This window comes from Microcaecilia unicolor, chromosome 10, assembly GCF_901765095.1.
Source record: "Microcaecilia unicolor chromosome 10, aMicUni1.1, whole genome shotgun sequence".
Classification (NCBI taxonomy): Eukaryota; Metazoa; Chordata; class Amphibia; order Gymnophiona; family Siphonopidae; genus Microcaecilia; species Microcaecilia unicolor.
The window spans coordinates 136,455,632-136,476,204 of record NC_044040.1 but is presented as its reverse complement, the minus strand read 5'-3'; the positions used below and the strand labels follow the sequence as shown (position 1 = coordinate 136,476,204).

The window sequence follows — 20,573 nt, the reverse complement described above, 5'->3', positions numbered from 1 at the left end:
CAAAGAGGAGAAACTGCTGATGGAGGACAAATAGGAATGTGCAAATATGCTTCCTTGAGGTCCAAGAGACGTGAGAAACTCTCCTGGCTGAACCGCCGCAATGACGGAGCGCAGGGATCCATGCGAACGTGTCGCACTATGAGGGCCTCATTGACTCTTCAAAAGTCGAGGATCGGTCTGAAAGACCCGCCTTTGAGGGACCACAAATAGAGTAGCAACTGCAGCCGCACTCAGTGGGAGGCACCGGAACAACTGCTCCGAGCTGCAGCAAGACTTGCAAGGTCTCCTCTACCGCCGCCCGTTAGACAGCAGTGCCGCATCGGGACTCCAAAAAAACGTCTTACCGGGGCACCGAATTCCAATCGGCAGCCTTCTCTGATTAGGTCCAGGACCCACTGATCCTAAGAAATCTAGGTCCACTCCTCAGTGAAGAGGGAAAGACTACCCCCTACTGCAGGAATCGACGAGTGGTCCGGTGTCCCATCATTGTAGAAGACGCTCCTGAACTTCTAGCCATTGGCCGGCCGCTGTGGAACGCACGAAAGGAGTTCCTCTGCTGAAAACGGGCACGTAAAGAAAACCCAGCAGAGTGCCCCGGGCGAAACCCGCGAGCCTTGCGGAAACATGGCCTGGAGGAGGAGGGGAAACCAGAGCTTTTGGAAGACGTCCGCAGCCTATCCTCAGGTAACCGCTGGGACTTGGAGTCCCCTATGTCTTCAACAATCTTATTTCCTCTCCAAATAACAGGAGGCCCCAAAGGGTAACCTCACCAGCCTCTGCTTAGAGGCCATGTCAGCCGCCCAACGCCGCAGCCAAAGAAGGCGGCATACAACAACTACCACAGACATCTGCCTAGCCGCAGCTCTGAGCAGATCATAAAGGGCATCAGCCCAAAAGACAGGGCAGACTCCATACGTGGGACAACCTCAGAGAGGGAACCCGCACCATCCTCAGGAAAACATCCGCCTGCTGTAACCAGGAAGACAGGCACGGGCTGCATAGGAACTGCAAATCGCCGCCTTTAAGGAAAGGCCCAAGATGTAAAAGGACCGCTTCAGCACGGATTCTAGTCGCCGGTCCAGCATTTTTTTCAAAGCGACCCCTCCCTCCACCGGGAGAGTGGTCTTTAAAGTCACGGCCTTGACCCATGCATCCACTTAAGGCATCCCAAAAGGGGCCAAGTGATCCTCACTCAGAAGGTAAAGCCCTGGCAAAAGGCCCATCGGGGTCACACCGTTGAGCAGAAATACACTCTTGGATGGAGTCATACACAGGCAAAGCTCGAGAAGGCTTCTTAGTACTAGCCATCCTAAGAAAAACAGAGGAGGCATCGCCCTCGGCTGGATCTTCAATAGAAAGGGCCTGCAAAACATCAGAAATGAGCACTGGCAGCTCGTCGCGGTGGCAAATCCGTACCGCTTTAGGATCATCCAAATCCTGTGGCAAACCGGTGCCCTCATCTGGATCATCCGTCCATGAGGGCCTGCCAGAGGGGGGAAAAGGGAGAAGCGCCACCCTCAGACGGGGAATTTACCCGTCTACGTTTAGCGTCAGTCCAACGCTCGGGTGAAGAAGGAAACTCCGCAGCCAACACCGGGCTATCAGTCCGCAACGCAGTGTCAGACGCCTCCGGCGGCAGAGTCCTTTTTAACATAAAGGCCTTATGCATCAGCAGCCCACAATCAGGGGAGACAAACTCACCCTGGCCCTCCGCCCTCGAATTAGAAGCGGAGGAAGGAGCTCCTCTAGCACCCTCGGAACGAGGCGTCCCCCTGCACTCTGACTCCTCCGAAACCACGACAGTCGAGTCACGCGGCGCTTCCAAAATGGTACCGCTGCCAGCTCCATCGAGCGGGAAGCATCACTGCTCGTCATGCCCGTACTAGCACAAGCATCTAAGGAGCACGTAATGCAAAGCTCCGCTGCTGACCTGCGTTTACCACCGCGGGAGCAGCGCTTAACGCCTTCAGCAGCCATCGCCCAACCGGACGGAAATATAAAAATAAAATAGTGGCTTCGCCCCAAAACTTACCCCGCACAGAACGCTGTCCGCGGGAACCTCCCCAGAGGAACTGGGCACCACTCTCACCTCAGAAGACTGAGTCAACGAGCTCCGGTCAAGCTGTACAGAACCAGAATATCTGGAGAAAGCCTTGATACAGCAACGCTGATAAAGCGCTTTTTTTTTTTAATACTGTGAGGAAAGTTGGAGGCAGGCAGCAACAGAGGGACAGAGTATGCCTTCAAAGTGGCACCACCAACCACAACACCCCCGCTCTACTGGCAAAGCACAGGAGTCACCCCAGGCAGAAATCCAGGAGCTGATCAAGCGATGTCCACACCTGCTGGGAGATAGAGATATACTGAAGGCAGAAGGAGCTAGCCGTCCAAGATCACTGTGGTTTTTCAGTGCTCTCTATCTCCACCTGCTGGTAGGCGGATATAACCCATCAGTTAATGGATTCATCTGCTGTTGATGACAAGGAATAAAGCATTTGCACTAGTTTGTACACTGTTAGAATGGACACCAATTCATTTCCAGGAAAAAAAAACCAAACCAAACTGAAGAGCCTCTTTTCCAGGCCACAGCCTAGTTCGGAGTAGTAAGGGATGAAGAAGAGGGTTGGTTGGTTACATGGTGTGCACAACACTGACAACACCTTAGATCTAAATTCACAGATTGACCACGGTCTGGAACAAACTTGCTTTAACACAAGACAAAAGGCTAAGTAACCCTTTCTTTGGTATCAGGTCAAAATACCCCGACAAAAAAGCACAAACACAAATTGCCCTAAAAAACGGACAAAAGTCTCTGATTAAATAGCCCCCGTCAAATTAGCCCCTAACCAAAGGGCCTGTCCCCAAGTATTCACCTGTTTGGCTCCTGCAACTGTATGTTTTTCTGAGTCCCAACGCTGCTTTGAGCCGAAGCATGTCTCTGTCCCTGAGTTGTTCCCTCGGTATGTCTCCCTCTCTCCTGGATCAGGCTAAGGGAAAGCCCCAACACCAGCTACAGATGTGTCTTAATCAGTGCCGGCACCAGGGATGAGGCAAGAGTACAGGATCCAGAAGGGATGAACAGGTAGAAAAAGTCAGATTGTCTGAAGAGACAGTGTTTGGAAAACAGGACAGACTGTAAGGAAACAGAGCTGACAAGTATCTATTATGAATTTGTTAATTATATGGGTAAAACAACATATGAGATTTGTAGAAAGTTATTTGTAAATCTGTATTAAAAATAATTTAAATTGTCAAGAGATATTTCTGCCAGTGTAAGGATGAGCATGACTGTAAATTATCATTGAGTTGATTAGTGTGGAGGGGCATTTTTGATAGGTCATCTAAATCTGATTCCAACTTTACAGTTCATTTGTTGCCTTCATATTACTGGTTTGATTACTCATTCACGTTTGTAGTTTCTGTACAGATTTGGCGCAGTTCCTTTTGTTCTACATTCTTAATTGAATAGGGCTATTTTGTCAAGGACTGTTTTTTTTTTTACAAGGCTAATTTGTCAGGGTGCTCCTTTCTTTTGTTCATCTTATTTTGCAACGTCTTTCTCCTTTTCAGATTACATGCAATCTGCAGAAAATCCCTAATAAGTTTCTACAGAGAAATAAGCAAGAACCGCAGTGAAGGTGGCAAGTCTCTAGATATCCCCATAATATCTGGCTCAAGATTTCCCCCCCACAATGAGAAGAGACATTCAAATGAGGACTGGAATTTCCTGAAGCCATACCAGATCCACCACAATCTTCTGCAAGAACTTGGTACATTTCTCCACTTCATTCTTGGGCCCTCTAAGCTGTACAATGTCACTTTTCTGTGTTGGATCTGGGAAGTTGATGATAACCTATAAAAGAGGGGGACAATAATTCAGTTTATTCCAGCAGCAGAGCTAGATGCTAAAAGAAAAAAAATAGTCCAAGTCTAGAAGCATAAGCATAGAGCCCAACCGTATTAATAGGAGAACTGAAAACAGCATAATACAAATCCAAGAAAACATTTATCACAATGCTGTATGGTAAACAAACAAGTCCCACATTGCTCAATGCAATTTACCCATGATTTTCAAAGAAATTATAATATGTACTGTATAATATTTCAAAAGTAAACATGGCAAACTAGTACTCTTATAGCCATTGCCAGTTAAATATTTTATGCTGCCATTTCTGTGGTTTTCAGCCTCTTCCTTTGGTTCCACAATTCCACTGGAAGCCAAGAATGCTACACACTGACAAGTGAGGTAATTTGTATCAGAACATATCATGGAGTTGACACATGCCATGTGTTTTGTAGTACGTGACATTATTCAAGTGCCATGTTTTTCAAGTGCATGAAATGTTACAAGGTTTTCATATTTAAGTGATGAAGCAGGGAGAACAGAAGGATCACAGATAGATAGTAGCCAAGGCCATAACAACAAACTATATTTCAGTTCAGTCCTTGGCCTCTATCATAAACCTAACAGGGTCAGGGAGCTTAGGGATCAAGGCTCAGTTTTGTCTTTAGCCACCAATATCCACCATCCAGAGGAGCAAGGTATATTCATCTAGAAGAGGGGTGTCCCAACCGTTGCCCTTGTCGGGTCCGGTTTTCAGTATTTCCCCAACGAAAATGCTTGAGATCTATCTGCATACAATGGAGGCAGTGCATGCAAATAGATCTCATGCATATTCACTGGGGAAATCCTGAAAACCCAACTGGATTGTGGCTCTCGAGGGCCAAAGTTGGGCAACCCTGATCTAGAAACACTAAATATATTACCAAACAGCAAGCAGAAGTTGTGCCTAAAAGGTCTAGAAACTCCAATCAAGCATGACCTCCCTGCATTACCTCAGTGAATTTATCCCTGACATCCCGGATTCGTTCGCCCTTCTGTCCAATAATAGCTCGATGGTATTTCTGATCAATGATCAAGTCCTTTGTACGTTCATTCTCCTATTAAAAGGAAAAGAGAAAAAAAAAAGTTTGCCCATGTACTTAATGTAATTCTACACAAAGGACCCCCCCCCCCACACACACACATTCTAATTTATAAACTTAGGGTGAGTGACAATAACGATTTGTCTGATCTCTGTGCCTGATCTACTTTAACTCAGGCCCTACTCAAACTGAAGCTATATTCTTAAATTGATAGATCTCCTAGGCTTGTCCCTTAGTTTCTGGAATTCCAACACTTTCATCCTCATCCTATCTATTGGAAGATGTGCCATGTTTTTCTTGTTTGACTCTCTCATTGGGTTACTTCTGAAGACATCTTCCTCCAACCTTATCTCATGATACTTTATTCTTGAGCTTCCTTTCCTACAATAATTCATCTTGTGTGCATTACTTATACCTGTCAGATTTTAGAACGTGCCTATGGTATCTTCACTTTCCTAAAGGTAAAACATTAAGGTCCAGTGATGGAAAAATGCTGGCATGTTTGTACAAAGCTATAATTAAACCTTGTACAAATTTATGAACTTTGCACCCTCCTCCATCCCCCCCTCCAAACACAAGGGAAAATTAGGTTCTTACCTTGGTAATTTTTTTTTCCTTTAGTCACAGCACATGAATCCATTAACTGATGGGTTGTATCCGCCTACCAGCAGGTGGAGATAGAGAACACCGAAAAACCATCGTGCCTCTTGGATGGCTAGCCCCAACTGCCTTCAGTATTTGAGATTACCAAAGCAGAGTGAAGCATAAAGGTATAACAAACTTTCCTCACAGTGAACAAACGCCCCAGAACAGGAGCAATAACCATACAAAGGAGGGATGAACTCAATCTCCTGTAGTAGAACATGTAGAAATTTAGAGAACTGGTATCCAACTTCTCCCAATGAGATCTATATCTGCATGCAAGATCTGAACAAAGACAGACAGGGAGGGATCATGGATTCATCTGCTATGTCTAAAGGAAAGAGAATTACCAAGGTAAGAACCTAATTTTCCCTTCCTTGTCATCAGCAGCAGATGAATCCATTAACTGATGGGGTGTACAAAAGCAATCCGTACTTAAGGTGGGAACAGCCCACACCACGAGCAAGCACTTGTGCTCCAAAAATAGCATCCTGCTTCGCTGCAACATCCAGCCTATAATGCCAGACAAATGAGAGCTGAGAAGCCCAAGTAGCCGCACTACAGATCTCTTGAAGAGAAAGGACACCCGTTTCAGCCCACGAGGAGGAAATCGCTCGTGGAATGTGCCTTAAACGCTTCAGACGGAGACCGACCTGAAAGCAGATACGCAGAAAAAATGACTCCATGAGTCAACGGGCTATAGTGGTCTTAGATGCCGGGTCTCCATGCCGAGGACCTGACAACAAGACAAAAAGGTGATCAGAAGTCCTGAAATCATTTGACATCTGTAGATACTGCAACAGCGCCCTACGGACATCCAAAACATGTAACTGCCCAAAGGAGTCCAGGAACTCTTCCCTAGAAAAAAGGAAGGAAGAAAAATGGGCTGGTTCAGGTGAAACGCTGAAAACCACCATAGGCAGGAAGGAAGGCACTGCACGTACCATTACTCCGGACTCCCGAGAATTGCAGAAAAGGGTACCAACAGGACAGCGCCTGCACCTCAGATACGCGTCTAGCCGATGTAATGGCTCGAAGGGCGAACACTGGAGAGCCTTCAACACCAGCCCCAGGTTCCAGGCCAGACAGGGCAACCGGACAAGAGGACGGAACATAAGCACCCCTCTGAGAAATCGGTCAATGTCCAGATGAGCAGCAAGGGACAAGCCAGCAACTTTCCCTCGATAGCATGATAATGCTGCCACTTGTACCCACAGGGAATTGTAAGCCAGGCCTTTTTGTAAGCACTCCTGCAAAAAGTCCAGCACTGTCGAGACTGTAGCCCGCGTGGGTGTGATCGCCTTTGAAACACCCCACGCCTCAAAATTTGCGCCAGGTCCGAGCATAAGCTGCGAAGGTGGACCATTTGTGGGCCTGCAAGAGAGTGGAGATGACCTTATCAGAGTAGCCCTTGTCTCTCAATTGCGCCCTCTCAATAGCCAAGCCGTAAGACCAAATTGGCAGGGATCCTCCACAGACACCGGACCCTGAACCAACAGGTTCGGCCCCAGGGGCAAATGCACCGGAGCATCCACCAACATCCGGTGGAGATCCGCATACCACGGATGCCTTGGCCAATCTGGAGCGATGAGAATCACCAGACCTCGGTGCTGTCGAATCCGCAGCAGGACTAGCCCTATCAAGGGCCAAGGAGGGAACACATACAGGAGGCCCGAGGGCCAGGGTTGAGCCACAGCATCCAACCCCGCCGAGTGAGGATCTCTCCTTCTGCTGAAAAAGCAAGGTACTTTGGCGTTTGCACTTGCCGCCATTAAATCCATTCCGGCACAAATCTGAAGAAAAACTTCTGCCAGTTCCCATTCCGCCAGGTCAATTTGATACCTGCTGAGAAAATCGGCTTGCACGTTGCTCTGACCTGCTATGTGAGCTGCTGACAGAAGCTGCAGGTGGAGCTCGGCCCAGTGGCAAATCTGAGCGACCTCCGCGGCCAGGGCCCTGCACTGAGTGCTTCCCTGATGATTTATTTATGCCACCGCTGTCGTGTTGTCTGTCAGAACCCAGACAGCAAGCCCCTTCAGAGTCTTTTGAAAGGCTATAAGAGCCTGGAATATCGCAGCGAATGCTACATACCTGTAGAAGGTATTCTCCGAGGACAGCAGGCTGATTGTTCTCACTGATGGGGTGATGTCCACGGCAGCCCCTCCAATCGGAAATTTCACTAGCAAAGGCCTTAGCTAGTCCTCGCGCGCCCATGCGCACCGCGCATGCGCGGCCGTCTTCCCACCCGAACCGGCTCGTGTTCGTCAGTCCCATATGTAGCAAAACAAAGGCAAGGGAAGACACAACTCCAAAGGGGAGGCGGGCGGGTTTGTGAGAACAATCAGCCTGCTGTCCTCGGAGAATACCTTCTACAGGTATGTAGCATTCGCTTTCTCCGAGGACAAGCAGGCTGCTTGTTCTCACTGATGGGGTATCCCTAGCCCCCAGGCTCACTCAAAACAACAAACATGGTCAATTGGGCCTCGCAACGGCGAGGACATAACTGAGATTGACCTAACAATTTTTCCAAATAACTGAGAGTGTAGCCTGGAACAGAATAAACATGGGCCTAGGGGGGTGGAGTTGGATCCTAAACCCCAAACAGATTCTGAAGCACTGACTGCCCGAACCGACTGTCGCGTTGGGTATCCTGCTGCAGGCAGTAATGAGATGTGAATGTGTGGACAGATGACCACGTCGCAGCTTTGCAAATCTCTTCAATAGTGGCTGACTTCAAGTGGGCTACCGACGCTGCCATGGCTCTAACATTATGAGCTGTGACATGACCTTCAAGTGCCAGTCCAGCTTGGGCGTAAGTGAAGGAAATGCAATCTGCTAGCCAATTGGATATGGTGCGTTTCCCCACAGCCACTCCCCTCCTGTTGGGATCAAAAGAAACAAACAATTGGGCGGACTGTCTGTTGGGCTGTGTCCGCTCCAGATAGAAGGCCAATGCTCTTTTGCAGTCCAATGTGTGCAGCTGACGTTCAGCAGGGAAGAATGAGGACGGGGAAAGAATGTTGGCAAGACAATTGACTGGTTCAGATGGAACTCCGACACAACCTTTGGCAAGAACTTAGGGTGAGTGTGGAGGACTACTCTGTTATGATGAAATTTGGTGTAAGGGGCCTGGGCTACCAGGGCCTGAAGCTCACTGACTCTACGAGCTGAAGTAACTGCCACCAAGAAAATGACCTTTCAGGTCAAGTACTTCAAATGGCAGGAGTTCAGTGGCTCAAAAGGAGGTTTCATCAGCTGGGTGAGAACAACATTGAGATCCCAAGACACTGTAGGAGGTTTGACAGGGGGCTTTGACAGAAGCAAACCTCTCATGAACCGAACTAAAGGCTGTCCTGAGATTGGCTTACCTTCCACACGGTAATGGTATGCACTGATTGCACTAAGGTGAACCCTTACAGAGTTGGTCTTGAGACCAGACTCAGACAAGTGCAGAAGGTATTCAAGCAGGGTCTGTGTAGGACAAGAGCGAGGATCTAGGGCCTTGCTGTCACACCAGACGGCAAACCTCCTCCATAGAAAGAAGTAACTCCTCTTAGTGGAATCTTTCCTGGAAGCAAGCAAGATGCGGGAGACACCCTCTGACAGACCCAAAGAGGCAAAGTCTACGCTCTCAACATCCAGGCCGTGAGAGCCAGAGACCGGAGGTTGGGATGCAGAAGCGCCCCTTCGTCCTGTGTGATGAGGGTCGGAAAACACTCCAATCTCCACGGTTCTTCGGAGGATAACTCCAGAAGAAGAGGGAACCAGATCTGATGCGGCCAAAAAGGAGCAATCAGAATCATGGTGCCTCGGTCTTGCTTGAGTTTCAACAAAGTCTTCCCCACCAGAGGTATGGGAGGATAAGCATACAGCAGACCCTCCCCCCAGTCCAGGAGGAAGGCACCCGATGCCAGTCTGCCGTGGGCCTGAAGCCTGGAACAGAACTGAGGGACTTTGTGGTTGGCTCGAGATGCAAAGAGATCTACCAAGGGGGTGCCCCACACCTGGAAGATCTGTCGCACTACTCTGGAATTGAGCGACCACTCGTGAGGTTGCATAATCCTGCTCAGTCTGTCGGCCAGACTGTTTATGCCTGCCACATATGTGGCTTGGAGCACCATGCCGTGACGACGAGCCCAGAGCCACATGCTGACGGCTTCCTGACACAGGGGGCGAGATCCGGTGCCCCCCTGCTTGTTGATGTAATACATGGCAACCTGGTTGTCTGTCTGAATTTGGATAATTTGGTGGGACAGCCGATCTCTGAAAGCCTTCAGAGCGTTCCAGACCGCTCGCAACTCCAGAAGATTGATCTGCAGATCACGTTCCTGGAGGGACCAGCTTCCCTAGGTGTGAAGCCCATCGACATGAGCTCCCCACCCCAGGAGAGATGCATCCGTGGTCACACATTTTGTGGCTGAGGAATTTGGAAAGGACGTCCCAGAGTCAAATTGGACCAAATCGTCCACCAATACAGGGATTTGAGAAAACTCGTGGACAGGTGGATCACGTCTTCTAGATCCCCAGCAGCCTGACACCACTGGGAAGCTAGGGTCTATTGAGCAGATCTCATGTGAAGGCGGGCCATGGGAGTCACATGAACTGTGGAGGCCATGTGGCCCAGCAATCTCAACATCTGCCGAGCTGTGATCTGCTGGGACGCTCGCACCCGAGAGACGAGGGACAACAAGTTGTTGGCTCTCACCTCTGGAAGATAGGCACGAGCCGTCCGAGAATCCAGCAGAGCCCTATGAATTTGAGTCTCTGTACTGGGAGAAGATGGGACTTTGGATAATTTATCACAAACCCCAGTAGCTCCAGGAGTCAAATAGTCATCTGCATGGACTGTAGAGCTCCTGCCTCGGATGTGTTCTTCACCAGCCAATCGTCGAGATATGGGAACACGTGTACCCCCAGCCTGCGAAGTGCCGCTGCTACTACAGCCAAGCACTTCGTGAACACTCTGGGCGCAGAGGCGAGCCCAAAGGGTAGCACACAGTACTGGAAGTGACGTGTGCCCAGCTGAAATCGCAGATACTGTCTGTGAGCTGGCAGTATCGGGATGTGCGTGTAGGCGTCCTTCAAGTCCAGAGAGCATAGCCAATCGTTTTCCTGAATCATGGGGAGAAGGGTGCCCAGGGAAAGCATCCTGAACTTTTCCTTGACCAGATATTTGTTCAGGGCCCTTAGGTCTAGGATGGGACGCATCCCCCCTGTTTTCTTTTCCACAAGGAAGTACCTGGAATAGAATCCCAGCCCTTCCTGCCCGGATGGCACGGGCTCGACCGCATTGGCGCTGAGAAGGGCGGAGAGTTCCTCTGCAAGTACCTGCTTGTGTTGGAAGCTGTAAGACTGAGCTCCCGGTGGACAATTTGGAGGTTTTGATGCCAAATTGAGGGTGTATCCGTGCCGGACTATTTGAAGAACCCACTGATCGGAGGTTATGAGAGGCCACCTTTGGTGAAAAACTTTCAACCTCCCCCCGACCGGCAGATCGCCCGGCACTGGCACTTGGATGTCGGCTATGCTCTGCTGGAGCCAGACAAAAGCTCGTCCCTTGCTTTTGCTGGGGAGCCGAGGGGCCTTGCTGAGTCGCACGCTGACGAGAGCGAGCGCGCTGGGGCTTAGCCTGGGCCGCAGGCTGTCGAGAGAGAAGGATTGTACCTACGCTTGCCAGAAGAGTAGGGAACAGTCTTCCTTCCCCCATAAAAACGTCTACCTGTGGAGGTAGAAGCTGAAGGCTGCCGGCAGGAGAACTTGTCGAAAGCGGTATCCCACTGGTGGAGCTGCTCTACCACCTGTTCGACCTTTTCTCCAAAAATATTACCCGCACGGCAAGGCGAGTCCGCAATCCGCTGCTTGATCCTATTCTCCAGGTCGGAGGCACGCAGCCATGAGAGTCTGCGCATCACACACCTTGAGCAGCAGCCCTGGACACAACATCAAAGGTGTCATACACCCCTCTGGCCAGGAATTTTCTGCACGCCTTCAGCTGCCTGACAACCTCCTGAAATGGCTTGGCTTGCTCAGGAGGGAGCTTGTCCACCAAGCCCGCCAACTGCCGCACATTGTTCCGCATGTGTATGCTCGTGTAGAGCTGGTAAGACTGAATTTTGGCCACGAGCATAGAGGAATGGTAGGCCTTCCTCCCAAAGGAGTCTAAGGTTCTAGAGTCTTTGCCCGGGGGCGCCGAAGCATGCTCCCTAGAACTCTTAGCCTTCTTTAGGGCCAAATCCACAACTCCAGAGTCGTGAGGCAACTGAGTGCGCATCAGCTCTGGGTCCCCATGGATCCGGTACTGGGACTCGATCTTCTTGGGAATGTGGGGATTACTTAGAGGCTTGGTCCAGTTCGCCAGCAATGTCTTTTTTAGGACATGATGCATGGGTACTGTGGACGCTTCCTTAGGTGGAGAAGGATAGTCCAGGAGCTCAAACATTTCAGCCCTGGGCTCGTCCTCCACAACCACCGGGAAGGGGATGGCCGTAGACATCTCCCGGACAAAGGCCGCAAAAGACAGACTCTCGGGAGGAGAAAGCTGCCTTTCAGGGGAGGGAGTGGGATCCGAAGGAAGGCCATCAGACTCCTCGTCAGAGAAATATCTGATGTCCTCCTCCTCCTCCCACGAGGCCTCACCATTGGTATCAGACACAAGTTCATGAACCTGTGTCTGAAGCCGTGCCCGGCTCGACTCCGTGGAACCACGGCCACGGTGGGAGCGTCGAGAGGTAGACTCCCTCGCCCGCACCGGCGAAGCTCCCTCCGCCGACGTTGTCGGGGAGCCTTCCTGGGAGGCGACCGCAGTCGGTACCGCAAGCGGCACCGATGTCGGAGACCTCACCCCGGGCAAGGGGCCAGCCGGCACCTCACTCGACGGTACCGGTGGCGCAAGCACCCCCGGTACCGGAGGGGAAGGGCGCAACAGCTCTCCCAGGATCTCTGGGAGAACGGCCCGGAGACTCTCGTGCAGGGCGGCTGTGGAGAAAGACATGGAAGCCGATCAGGAGTCGAAGTCAGAGTCTGTTCCGGGCGTGGAGGCTGTTCTGGGCTGTCCAAGGTGGAGCGCATCGACACCTCCTGAACAGAGGGTGAGCGGTCCTCCCGGTGCCGATGCCTACTGGGTGCCGACTCCCTCGGCGACCCAGAGCTCTCGGTACCGACGCGGGAAGGTGACCGGTGTCGATGCTTCTTTGACTTTTTCAAATGAAGCATGTCACCGGAGCTTCCCGGTACCGACGAGGAGGACGTAGAATCCAACCGTCGCTTCCTCGGGGCCGAGGCCGAAGAAGGTCGGTCTCGAGGGGGCTGTACCGCAGGAGCCCTCAGGGTAGGGGGAGACCCACCCGAAGGCTCACCGCAACCAGCAGGGGAATGGACAGCCCTCACCTGCACTCCAGACGAAGCACCACCGTCCGACGACATCAGCAGAAGCGGAGGTCCCGGTACCACCGACGCCGACGCAGCCTTCCGATGCCTCGGCCCCGACGATGCAGAGGGTCAATGCCTCGATGCAATCGATACCGTCGCGGCCGAGGTCAGAGGTGTTGACGCTGTCGACGTCGACGCACTCGATCCTCCTGGTGCCGACGAAGAGCCCGAGAACAAAACGTTCCACTGGGCCAATCTCGCTACCTGAGTTCTTTTCTGTAAAAGGGCGCAAAGACTGCAGGGCCTGCGGGCGGTGCCCAGCCCCAAGACACTGAAGACACGACGCGTGCCTATCAGTGAGCGAGATTACCCGGGCGCACTGGGTGCACTTCTTGAAGCCGCTGGGAGACTTCGATGACATGGGCGGAAAAATCACGCAGGCGAAATCAAAAATCATAATTGCGGTAAGGCACCAAAAAGATGGGGAGAAAAAAACTCGACCCGAGGCCTCAAAAGGGCCTACCCCGAAAACGAAAGAAAACTTAACGGGGCCAAAAACTAGAAATAGGGGGAAGGGAAAAAGACCAAAAGGCCCTTCACCGGAATCCCTCTTTTTTTTTTTTTTTTTTTAGCGAAAAGTCAAAAAGACGCGCGAGGGTCAACTTAAGGTGCGCGAACGGCGCAAAACACGACCGTACCGAGCGCGGACAAAAGAAGACTGACGAACACAAGCCGGTTCGGGCGGGAAGACGGCTGCGCATGCGCGGTGCGCATGGGCGCGCGAGGACTAGCAAAGGCCTTTGCTAGTGAAGTTTCCGATTGGAGGGGCTGCCGTGGACGTCACCCCATCAGTGAGAACAAGCAGCCTGCTTGTCCTCGGAGAATCTCAGTTCCAAGCGATTGATGGACCACCCCCGCTTCCACGGGTGTCCAAATACCCTGAGCATAGCTTCCCTGGCAATGCGCTCCCAAGCCTAGAAGGCTAGCATCTGTTATCACTAGGCACCAAGAAGGAAGCGCAAAGAGGCATTCCTTGGCGCAGCATCCTGTTGGAGAGCCACCACTCCATACTGAGCCGGGCCGCAGGGAGCAACGTTAGTCTGCGTTGATATTCCTGGGACATTGGAGACCATTGTTGAAGCAGGGCAATCTGCAGAGGCCTCATATGCGCTCTCGCCCAAGGCACCACATTCAAGGTGGCCATCATCGACCCCAGCAGCTGGACAAAGTCCAAAGCGCGCGGGCGAGGCATCCGCAGGAGTAGACGGACCTGATTCTGAAGCTTGCACCGCCTTTGGTCGGGGAGAAAGACAAACCCCGATGCCGTGTCGAACCGGATCCCCAAATACTCGAGAGACTGAGAGGGGGTCAGGTGACTTTTGGGTATATTGACCACCCAGCCTAGCGCCTGCAGGACCGCCACCACTCTGGCTGTGACAAGACGACTCTCGGTTGCCGAATCCGCTCTGATGAGCCAGTTGTCGAGATAAGGGTGAACTCTGATACCCTCTCGCCTGAGACAGGCAGCTACCACCACCATTACCTTGGAAAAGGTAAGGGGAGCTGTGGCTAGGCCGAAAGGCAAGGCCTGAAACTGGAAATGCTTTCCCAACACCGCAAAGCGGAGGAACCGCTGGTGTGGAGACCAGATAGGAATGTGCAAATAAGCTTCTTTTAGATCCAGAGACGTGAGAAACTCTCCTGGCTGTACCGCCGCAATGACAGAGCGCAGGGTTTCCATGCGAAAATGTCATACTCTGAGACCCTCGTTGACTCTTCATAAGTCGAGGATCGGTCTGAAAGACCCCTTTTCGAGGCACGAAAAAATTAATGGAATAGCGGCCACAGCCGCGTTCGGCGGGATGCACTGGGATCACCGCTCCGAGGTACAGAAAGACTTGTAAGGTCTCCTCTACCGTCGCCCGTTTTACAGTAGTGCCACATCAGGACTCCACAAACACGTCTCTCACTGGGGCACCAAATTCCAGTCGGTAACCTTCTCTGATCAGGTCCAGGACCCACTGATCTGAGGTAATCTTAGTCCACTCCTATAGAAAGAGGGAAAGACGTCCCTCCTATTGCAGGCAAGGAGGAGTGGACCGGCGTCTCATCATTGTGGAGGACACCCCTGAACTCCTGGCCTTGAACCAGCCCCTGCGGAACGTTTGTCCGAGCGAAAGGAGTTCATCTGCTGAAAACGGGCACGTTGAGAAAACCCAGCAGAGCGCCCTGGCCTATACCTACGAGCTTCAGGGAAGTGAGGTCTGGAAGAGGAGGGAAACACAGAACCCGTGGAAAAAGGCCTCGGCCTATCCTCAGTTAACCGCTGGGGTTTAGATTCCCCCCGGTCTTTCACAATCTTCTCCAATTCCTCTCCAAATAACAGGAGGCCCCGAAAGGGTAGCCTCACCAGCCTTTGCTTAGAAGCCATGTCAGCCGCCCAATGCCACAGCCAAAGACGGCAGCGGGCGGACACCACCACAAACATCTGTTTAGCCAAAGCTCTGTCCAGATCATAAAGGGCGTCAGCCAAAAATGACAGGGCCGACTCCATCCACGGGGCAACCTCAGAAAGGGGGCCCGCACCATCGGCGGGCTGTTCCACTGCCTGCTGTAGTCAGGAAAGACATGCCCGGGCTGCATAGGAACTGCAAATAGACGCCCTCAAGGCAAGGCCCGCAATGTCAAAGGACCGCTTCAGCATGGACTCCAATCACCGGTCCTGCATGTCTTTCAAAGCGATCCCTCCCTCTATTGGGAGAGTGGTCTTTTTTGTCACCGCCGTGAACAATGCATCCACTATAGGCATCCCCAAAGGGGCCAAGTGCTCCTCACTCAGAGGGTAAAGCTGACCCATAGCCCTGGCCAATTTCAAAGGCCCATCGGGGTCAGACCATTGAGCAGAAATAAGCTCTTGGATTGAGTCATGCACCGGAAAGGCCTGAGTAGGCTTCTTAGTACTTGCCATCCTAAGATTAACAGAGGAGGCCTCGCCTTCAGCAGGATCATCAATCGAGAGGGCCTGCAAGGTGTCAGTAATGAGAGCTGGCAGCTCGTCGCGGTGGAAAATCCGGACTGCATTGGGATCATCCAAATCCAGTGGCAAACAGGCACCCTCCTCTGGATCATCCGTCCCTGAGGGCCTGCCAGGTCTCTCAGACTCTCCACAGCCCGACCACGGGGAGGAAAAAGGATATGCGCCACTTTCAGGCGGGGAATTTACCCGTCTATGTTTAGCGTGTTTCCAACGCTCGGGGGAGGAAATAACCTCTGAAGCAATCCCCCGGGCATCAACACCCGGAGGGAAGCCAGGATGCAACGTAGTGTCAGACAACTGCGGCAGAGCTCTTTTCAGTATGAAATCCTTATGCATTAAAAGCACAAACTCAGGGGAGAAAAACTCACCCTGACCCTCCACCTCCAAATTAGGAGAAACGGATGTAGGAGCCCCTCTGGCAGCCTCTAAATGAGGCATCTCCCCGCACTCAGACTCCTCCGCAACCGCGAGGGTTAAGACATGCGGCGCTTCCAAAATGACACCCGCTGCCAGCTCCATTGAGTGGGAAGGAACATCGCTCGCCATGCTCATCCTAGCGTGAGCATCTAAGGAGCACGTTTTACACAGCCCCGCTGCTGATCTGCGTTTACCACAACGGGAGCAGCGCTTAACTCCTTCAGCAGCCATCGCCCAATAGGATGGGAATATAGCAATAAAATGGCGGCTTTGCGCCAAAACTTACCCCGATCGGAACGACATCCGCGGGACCTCCTTGGAGGAGCTGGGCACCACTCTCACCTCAGAGGACCAAGTCAACGAGCTCCGGTCAAGCTGCACAGAACCAGAATCTCTGGAAAAAGCCTCAGAACAGCCATGCAGTAAAAGAGCGCTCTTTTTTTTTTTAACGCTGTGAGGAAAGTTGGAGGCAGGCAGCAACAGAGGGACTCCGGGAGGCGGGGGAATGGTAAGGCAGGGAAAGGGTGAACCTATATGCCTTTAAAGTGGGCACCACCAGCCACAAAACCCCTGCTCAACTGGCAAAGCACAGGAGCCACCCCAGGCAGTCTGAAATCCAGGAGCTGATCAAGCTACGTCCACACCTGCTGGGAGATAAATACTGAAAGCAGTTGGGGCTAGCCGTCAAAGAGGCACTATGGCTTTTCAGTGTTCTCCATCTCCACCTGCTGGTAGGCGGATACAACCCATCAGTTAATGGATTCATCTGCTGCTGATGACAAGTAATGACCTTTCAGACTTGACAGTCCCCTGTATTGACACTTTTGTAGCCTGTAATACCTCACAGTTCTATGCAGGTTACATAAAAAGACTGGACAAACCAGGAATTATAGAATAACTATCAATTAAACTAATACATTTCCTTCCATAATTCTGAAACAAAGTATGTTTCAAGCAGCTGTCTAAAATGCACATATCTTGATGCCTGAACTATGAAAAAATAAAAAATATTTCCTTGCCTATTTTAGAGGCCTGGAAAGAAAGCAAAGAATCTATACAACCCTTTCGTATTTTACTCTTCATAGATAGAAAGGAAAAAGGTTAAATAACCGAGAAACCCAAATTATTTTAGACAAGGTAAAACATCTTAGATGAAAGGACCTAAACCATAGCAAACTTTATACATTGAACATGAAAGTTTAAATAAAACTCTTGCAGTCACTGGACTCCAATGAACTTTAGAATAAGTAGGCAAATGATCAGAACATTTCAAAGAAAAATAATAAAAAGTCTTAATGCAGTATTCTGAATAGTCTACCTTTTTCAACAGTACCAGAGAACAATCCAAATATATTATATTGCAATAATCTAAAGAGCTCAACAGCAGTTCCTTGACCAATAACCAAAATTGATAGTCCTGTAAATATTTACAAATACAATGTACTTTACACATAAGAATAAATGTTTTCTGAATTACATTAACTTGTAGATCCAGGGAACCTGTAGAATCCAAAACACCCCTAAGATTCTCACAGAGGAAGTAAAGAAATAAACCTGGTGATTGAGGACAATATTGGGCTCTATCAATTCCCTGGAACCAGTAATAAGTAACAACTTTGTTTTTTCAGTATTCAGTTTTAATCTATGAGCTGTCACCCAATTCTCTACAATATAAAATAGGAACTGCAGTCTGTTCTGTAGTAACATCACCTTGAGCCGGAAGAACAGCAGTTATGTCTTCTGTATAACTGAAAGATACAAACCCTAATTTCTCCTAGATTAATATATATATTCATTCACTGGGATTTAACAGGGGAGACAAAGATCCATGCGGGACCCCACTCACATTGCTCCAACTGTCTGACAAATCTTGTTGACATTCTAACACTCCTACAGAATAAAAAACACATGAAACCAGGACCTTATTGAACCAGAGATCCCAACAGAATCCAAAATCTGTAGAATATCAAAAATCGACCAAGTCAAAAGCATTCGATAGGTCAAACTGGAAGAGCAATACTTTTTTCCCCCTCACTAAGCCATAATCTACCTGAATCAAATATTATGCTGTTCCAAGACACTCAACAATTGTACAGCAACTGCCTCTTCCATTAATGTCAAAAAAATTGGTATCAATGCAATCGTCCTGTAATTTGTAACTAGCTCTACTAGTTCCTTAACATTTTTCACAATTGGTGTGACAATTATATCTCCTAATTCAGATGGAAACCTAACTAAAGAAAGGTTATCTTCTATCCAACTAAAAAGATGTTTAAATTTCACAGGAGCAAGTGACACCACTGATGGCAGACAGTTGTCTAACCTACAATATGATCTAGCATATTTCTTATAATGTCTATCAAGTAACTTCCCACCTAAAAGGGAAAATTTTGACCAAACTCTATCCATTGGTATTTCAGCTGAGCTTAATGGCAAATACATCTTCTAAAAGAAAGTTTGGAGATACTGACAATGATTGTCTACAAAGCATCAGCTTTGAATGAAAAAAAAAGAGCCAACTGATAAGTAGAAGGTCTATCCTTCTGTAAATAGCCTAAAACAATTACTTGTATCTCTCAGATCATGTACCAGTCTAAATCGAACTCTCACATCGGTAATATCATCCCCAATTAACTTATAATATACCTCTCTCTAGAGGGCAAGATGGCGACGGGAAGGAAGTGTTGAGAAGCGCTCCGAATCACGCACCTCTAATTTCCTGAAAACTGTTTATCCTTTTTACACCAATATGCCTAAGAGAAGGGGAAGACAGAGAACCAGACCCGGGGTCTCTGCTTCGCCGGTACCTGGTTTGATTGAGCACTTCTTGGTTCCGGGAACGATATCGGGAGCGGGAGCTCTGCAGACGGTGACTGCGTGGAGAGGAGAGCCGCATTACCGTCCAGAGATAGAGACAACGTTGAGCCCCGAGCAGAGGTCGGCTCCTCCCATGCCGGCAGACACGCCAAGGAGGGACCGGGAAGCCCCAAGTTCCCAAGTGGTGGCGGGGTCTCCTGGAACGGGACCCAACCCGGAAGTTAGCCTGCCGATGTTAACCGCACAGGCAGTGCGGGAATCGAGTGGAGGAGAAGCCTTGACTGAGGATCCATCGATGAGGGAAGCAGGTTTGATAGTGGAAATCTCACAAAGGGAGTTACCAAGTAAGTCTGCTTTAGGGAAAAAGCCAGATAATATCATCTTGGAAGCTATCTGGGAAGTTTTGAAGAGTGCTGGAAAACTCTATCTAAAAAAATTTCCTCTATATGTGAACAATCTCAAATTTTCCTACATAAAATACCTGTAATGGAGACAAAGTTGCAAAATCTGGAAACACTAACGGAGAATAATTCAAAAGAGATACAAACTATCCAATTACAAGTTAATTTGATAAAAGAAAATTCATATCTCCAGAACAAGATAGAAAATTTGGAAAATGCTCAGCGATCTAATACATTAAGATTGATAAATTTTCCAAAACAACCTATGATAGCACCTGCATTAACTTTTAAAAAATACATGTGTGAAGTTCTGGAAATTCCTGAGACTGCATTTCCTCCTATATCAAAAATCTACTACTTATTACCATATAAAAGAAGGGAACAAGAACAAGTGGAGGGTCAAAGACCCGAAACGTCTTTTGATGTTTTGGATTTGAATCTAACACAGACACTAGAAGATGACAACTTAGGTTTGGTGCCAATGACTTTATATTTATTTATTGAATTTTTGCAACTTAAACAGACATACAAAAACTGTTAAGTTAAATACAGCTTTAGAAACAAATTAAACATACAGGAATTTACTTTCCTCAATAGTAACATATCATTCAGCTTCATTAGACCTCGATAAAAGGAGGGGGGTAGGAATTTGTGAAGATTACATTGTATTTATCTCTAAATTCATAAAGAAAGAAACTGATGCCGCGTACATTCTCGTTTTATTCCTTCAAAGTCTCTATCGTTGTTTTGAGTCTAGGAAAGATTTAAGCTGATCAGGATTAAAAAAACACATATTTTGTTTGACTTAACCTTACAACGCATTTACATGGATATGCAAGAAGGAAGGAACCTCCTATTTCTATTGTTTTAGACCTCATAGAAAAACAATTTTCTTTTTTGTTGGGTAATCTTTGTTACATCTGGATAAATCCAGATTTTTTGTCCTCCAAATATACGATTTGTAG

The 20,573-nt window shown here is 49.3% G+C and overlaps 1 protein-coding gene across 1 annotated transcript in view; it reads right to left on the bottom strand.

Annotated features, from left to right (window-relative positions):
- HDLBP (high density lipoprotein binding protein) overlaps nt 1-20,573 on the bottom strand; it is a gene marked incomplete in the record, with an annotated part of 521,467 nt that overhangs the window by 213,369 nt on the left and 287,525 nt on the right. Inside the window, 2 exon segments of the mRNA XM_030216982.1 lie at nt 3,740-3,853; nt 4,837-4,941. Coding sequence (XP_030072842.1) covers nt 3,740-3,853; nt 4,837-4,941 — 219 coding nt within the window.